Raw genomic sequence first — 6000 nt, forward strand, 5'->3', positions numbered from 1 at the left:
GTATACTAGGAATGGGCCTTTTAGGGAACATCTTAGAATTCTGCCTGCAATATAATCAAAGGCCTTAAGAATTAATCTGCCAAAGCCTAAACCAAGGGTCTATTACACTAGTCCAAAATGCCAAGTCTTATAACTTATAAGAAACTGGTACATATGTTGAAGGCATTGTTCAGTTATCCTATAAATTTATAATTTTAGAACAAAGGTTTTCTATTCTACAGATGAGATAAATTCTAGGCTGAAACAGGCAGAAACACACACATTGGAGATTTAAAAAATTATGAAGAATCTCATCCTACCATTTTCCATGTGCTTTACTTACCATGGATTTTTTTCTTTAACTGTACCCTATATTGGTTATGTTAGTAGTATTTAGTCAGAATGTTTCATATGAAATCGAGAACATTTGAAACAACTCACCTTAATATATAAAAATGAGATAAATATGCTTACCACGAGTCACTGAAATCTGGACTTCCAGGACTGCATGAAGAAATTCATGTCATGAGTAACTCTATTAATCTATTCACATGACTGGATCTATCATCTTTACTTTACATCACCCAATAAGAAATTGTGTGCTGTTTTTTTTGCTTGTTTGAAAAGCAATTCATTTTAATTTGTTAATATCTGAGCTAAAGTTCTTCTAAATTTTGTTCCTCATGTCATCTTATTTACTTTATCATATATTTTTGTTTTTGTATTTCTTTTTTTCTTAGATAATGGATGAGTGAGTTGGTTGATTTCTTGTTACTAGGTCTACCCTATAAATATTTTTAAAAACTACAGGTTTTATTTTAAGTGCATTAGAGTTATTATAGCATATGTATATGCCTATTTATATCTGTATCTATACCGTCTACCTACAAACTGGTTTTTCTGATCATGAGTTCATCACCAAGGAATGTTAAGTAAGGGATAACTAATATATTTCAGTCAACCACAAGGGATTGTTAGTGGCTTTCTGGATCCTTCACTCACTGAGGATTCTAAGTTTGGTTTGAAGTAAAATTTCTCAGAAAGGACTCTGTGTAGAATTAGAATTGTTTGTATGTGGTAAAGGCTGAAGTATGTAAAGACGCAATGCTTTATATTTGGTATTTCACATTATATTTGGCATTCCACAGGAAGTTATTGTTCCAGAAAACACAGATGCTAAGATAATATTGTATATTAAGTAATGTTTATACAGATATGTTTGTTAGCTTAAATTTCTTGATGTCATGAAAAATGTCCGAACCTCATGAGAATGCCTACAGCTTTATGGGCAGTGAAAATGATCCTGATGGTAAGGAATGGGTTAAAAGAGCTCTGCAGATATAGTCATTTTTTTCATTTTTGCCTAGAGAAGCCATGATCCCAAACAGCATTTTTTTTCTATTGTGTATTTGGACTTGTGAAAGGAATAAATAGCACCCTTGAAACCATTCCCAAAACCTACTCAAAATAGAAGATTCAGTTATAGTGATCATCAAATCTCTCTGATCCTCTGGAATAGTTTGGGGGGAAATGACAAATAAGTTTGAACTAAAATGTTTAATTTGATAGATAAATTCAGAAATGCACTAACTTTTTTTAAAAAAATGTGTTTTTATGCAAGATGAAAAAAGAAGCAAGGCAGATGAGTTAACCACTGAAAAACTTTCATCTTATATTCTACATTGATGCATCACATTGGAGATGTAGAAGTCACATAGGGCAAGATTGTTGTTATCAACCATAAATTCTCAACAGAAAATCCTGTTAACAGACAGAATCCATACAGTGAAATAAATCAAACAGTGAATATTAATAAAGACTTAGAGTCACAATCAAATGTGCAGAAGAAAAATAATCTGCTATAGAGCCTAAACTTTACTAAAGAGAGGAAAAATGGGAGGGAAAGATGAAATGAGGGTCAAAAGAGGGTGAGGGTGAAAGTAAGAGAGAGAAAGAGAGAGAAGGGGGAGAGGGGAGTAGATTTTTAAAATCTATCACATTGTGAAAATCTGACTCTTGTATTCATAAGGCAACATAAACAATGTTGAAAAATTTTAGTATCTTCTTAGTAAAGATATATCTAAGTTCAATACAAGTTAAATATATGATTTCATGTAAATATTTTCTATCCTTGGTTATCAAAAGTAGTTATTCTAAGAAGATTTACACTGTAAAGATTGCCCAAAATATGTTATGATCCTTTAAAGGTGATGTAATTTCTCTTTTTGTTTATTTATAGTTAATTAGTCTTTGTCAGTGTTGCACATTAGTTATACTCCTGCATTTCAAGGTCTGTTTGCTTTCTGATTCATAAAAATTAGCCTGTATCCTTTAGTTATATTAAAAGACTTGTATTTAATTAGGAACATGTCATATCAGATTTACGGAATGGGCTACAACCTTGCCAATTTCTACATTACTGCCGGAGAGACAATCAGTTATTTAGGGAAGCACATTCACTGTTGAGCTACAGTGGAGTTCCAAACTATTGTTCTTTCTCTCTATTATTATTTTCTTCTAGTTTATTTCAATCTCACATCTTTCTCCTTTACCCCAAATTTTCCTCATCATTGCATGCATACCATTTTAACTCTTTTCCTTGCTGATTGACTTTTTCTAATTTTCTCTGTTCTAACTTCACAGAAATACATTTTTATGTTCAATTTGGCAATAAAATTTGAAGGAAATAACATGAGCTTTAAAAAAACAAAAGACTAGCCAGGTGCAGTGGCTTACACCTGTAATCCCAGCATTTGGGAAGGCTGAGGGGGGTGCATCACGAGGTCAAGAGATCAAGACCATCCTGGCCAACATGGTGAAATCCCATCTCTACTAAAAATACAAAAATTAGCTGCGTGTGTCCTAGCTACGAGCCTGTAGTCCTAGCTACTCGGGAGGCTGAGGCAGGAGAATTGCTTGAACCCAGGAGGCGGAGGTTGCAGTGAGCCAAGACTGCGACACTGCATTACAGTCTGGGAGATGGAGCAAGACACTGTCTCAAAAAAATAAAAAATAAAAAATAAAATAAAAAAGGCAAAAGACTGTTCCGGTATTAACCTCCAAAAGATTGAACATGTTTTGGAGAAAAGGTTAATATGAAATTATTAACATAAAATCTTTCTACTTATAAAAAAAACCCAAACATCTATTTGAGGAAAACAGACCCAAGTCATTCCTCATCCTATGCTTTTTAAAGTTTCAAGAGTAGGAGGATCGATTACCTCAACTTGATCAACAGGTATGTTTTCATAGTTGTACAAATTATCCAGGTCTTCTAAGGTGGCATCATAGGTTTCTGAGTCATAGTTGATGGACTCTAGAGTTGGGGCAGTCACAGCAGCATCAAAGATGACAAGTCCCAGAACAAGTCCTGCTAATGTCTTCATTTTTCAAGCTTTTCTAATTATAAAATATTAAAATGCATAAATATTTAATTGATAACTTATGAATAGTTTGCACTAAATAGAAATGATAAATTAGTGTCAATATCAAAGAACTCAAGCTGGTAGCTTTCCTTCCATGGATAATTTATAAACATAACACACAAAATCATCTGATTTCCTAGGACCATTGCTGCCAGATGTTCAAATTAATTCACAAACCTGTCTCTAATTTTACAGTGGATATTTTAATTACAGTAAAATTTTATTTTATTTTATAGAGAAAAACAGAGCTTATTCACAAAAGCTTTTTCATCATCTAATAATTTTACCATTTAATAAATATTAAGATCCTTCATCAACTCTGGGATATGAAGTTGAAGATGATAAAGATAATGATGATGACGGTGATGATGACTACAACTGTCATACCATTTTATAGGTGAAGAAACTGAGACAGAGTTGACTGGTAATGCAACTAGGATATCCACAAATAATTCCAATTTCAGTGATCCACAGTGTGGCTTAGGCATTGGGGTTTTAAAAATAATTTTAAAAATAGGACTCATAACTGTTTCTTGTACATTTAAGTCTAAGACCTTCTTCAGAACAAAGTAACAAAGTTTTGTTTGTTTTTTCTGTTACTTCTTTGTAGCCTCTGGACATATAAATACATACATTGTTTAATATGTACGTTAGTATTTCATGCAATATTGTTCAAAATGCTCCTAATGAAATAGAATAGAAAAAAAATTTCCTTTAGTCCTCAGTATTTTATTTAATTCTTAATAGCTATCTAAGATTTGAACTCAGAACCAACAGGAATACATGTTTAAAAGGCACTATTTGGTAAGATTCCCTTGTATGCCTGTGAGATTATAGCCATCTTTGTTTTTTAATTCCTTAATAAGCACAATTCTTATTTTCCAAGATAACATTATGCTTTTTGAGGATTCAATCAAGATCCTATAATTTAATTATTTTTTTAGTTCTGTATGTACTCATTTGAATACATTTTGGTTTAGAAAAAAAACTTCACATTTAATTTGAAACATTTAAGTTAGTCTTACCAAAATGTTACCTAGTGATCCCTTATTGAGCAGGCAAAGTATTGTAAAATTCTGTATCAAGCATGTCTAATTTTAGAAGCTTTTACATTTGGACACACTTCTTGGGTTTACTTTAAGAACAGTACCTGTGGTGTTACTACCTATGCATACATATAAAAGGGAATTCATGATAAATATTACTTTTAAACTTGAATGCACTGGCAGACAAAATGACCTTCAGTTACCTGAAAGAAACTCTTTATGAAGCAGGTTTAGGCAGAAGGATATGAAATTCCTCTGAGAATAAGAAGCAGTACAAGGAGCTCCTTCTTAGCTCTCCTGTGCTTTCTTCAAATAAATTTCTTATTCACACAGGATAAACTAAGCCTCTATTTCAGTTGCCTTTGCAGAAGTCTTTGCAGGATTGCAGATTTGGAACTGTTCTAGGCAATTACCAACAAAGTCCTACTTAATAAAACAGTGGGTTTGCAAATCTTCCAGGAACCATTCTCCCATAATCAAGTTGGAAACATTAACAGAAGCTACTACCAACTTAAAAAAAATTTTTCCTTATATGTTTCTGGCAACTTCCGTTGTTCAAAGAAATTATACACTTGCTGGCCTTTTTTCTCACATCATACTATATTTGATTACTTTTAGCTACATCTCAGAATTTGCTTGCATTTTGCATCACTCCTAGAGCTATTAACTATAAGGCAGTCTGTGTGAATCTTAAAAATATATACAGCATCTATCTATGTTTAGTTAAAAAATTTATATTCCTTTCTTCAAGTAATTGTATTAGCATTTAATGTAGTTTCTTAATTAACACTTTAATTTTGTGTTCACTTTATACCATTTCTTAATATTTTAAAATTTGTGTATTTAAAACTTTCAATATATAGCTCAAAAAATTTTTAAATGCATAATGTCATGTAATCATTACAATACTTTTAATCTCAGGAAATTTCACTATTTCCTCCCTTTTCACAAAATTTCAATTAATATCAATCAATAGTGCCTGTCTATACTGGCAAAGAATGTGGTCTGTGTCAGGAAACTTTACTTAAGGCATATATTGGAAACTACTCTAATTTTATTGGCATCTGTCATGACTATTGAGATTAACTATTTGCTGTATGTTATTAATTCCTAAGCTAATTCAAAATTTTGGATTTTCCAAGAATAATATAAATACAAAGTCAATAACAAAAATAAACCAAATCCATTGAATCAAAATTCACCAGACGACATTAAGGCAAGTTAAATTATTTTTTAAAGGTTGTTATAGTAGGGAAAGAACTCTGACCCAAGAAGAAAGCAAGTATAAAAACTTACCTTTGGCTCTGACCTGATGAAATGGCACAAAGTGACTGAGGATGCAGAGCTAGTGGTATTTGCCCCTGACCAATGGATGTGAATTCTGGTCTGTGGGAGGTGGAATTTATAACACTCAACTTTCTGTTTGCAAAACCTAACGTTGAGAAATACTTCTCAGTCTTTAAAAAACCTCAAATTATTTTATAGTCACCCAAACTAAGCAGTAGGATCCAAATCACATAGTATACAAAGTTCTTGAAATTATGTTAATG

General features: G+C 32.1%; 1 protein-coding gene across 1 annotated transcript in view; it reads right to left on the reverse strand.

Moving 5' to 3' along the window:
• Positions 1-5772, reverse strand: part of EPYC (epiphycan) — a 41339-nt gene extending 35567 nt beyond the window's left edge. Inside the window, exons 1-2 of the mRNA XM_001134960.3 lie at positions 5747-5772; positions 3201-3378 (exon numbers count right to left, since the gene is read on the reverse strand). Coding sequence (XP_001134960.3) covers positions 3201-3365 — 165 coding nt within the window. The 5' untranslated portion in view covers positions 3366-3378; positions 5747-5772. The remainder of the gene's footprint in view (positions 1-3200; positions 3379-5746) is intronic.
• Positions 5773-6000: the final 228 nt, after the last annotated feature.

The sequence above is a fragment of the Pan troglodytes genome, chromosome 10 (genome assembly GCF_028858775.2).
Source record: "Pan troglodytes isolate AG18354 chromosome 10, NHGRI_mPanTro3-v2.0_pri, whole genome shotgun sequence".
In the NCBI taxonomy this organism is placed as follows: domain Eukaryota; kingdom Metazoa; phylum Chordata; class Mammalia; order Primates; family Hominidae; genus Pan; species Pan troglodytes.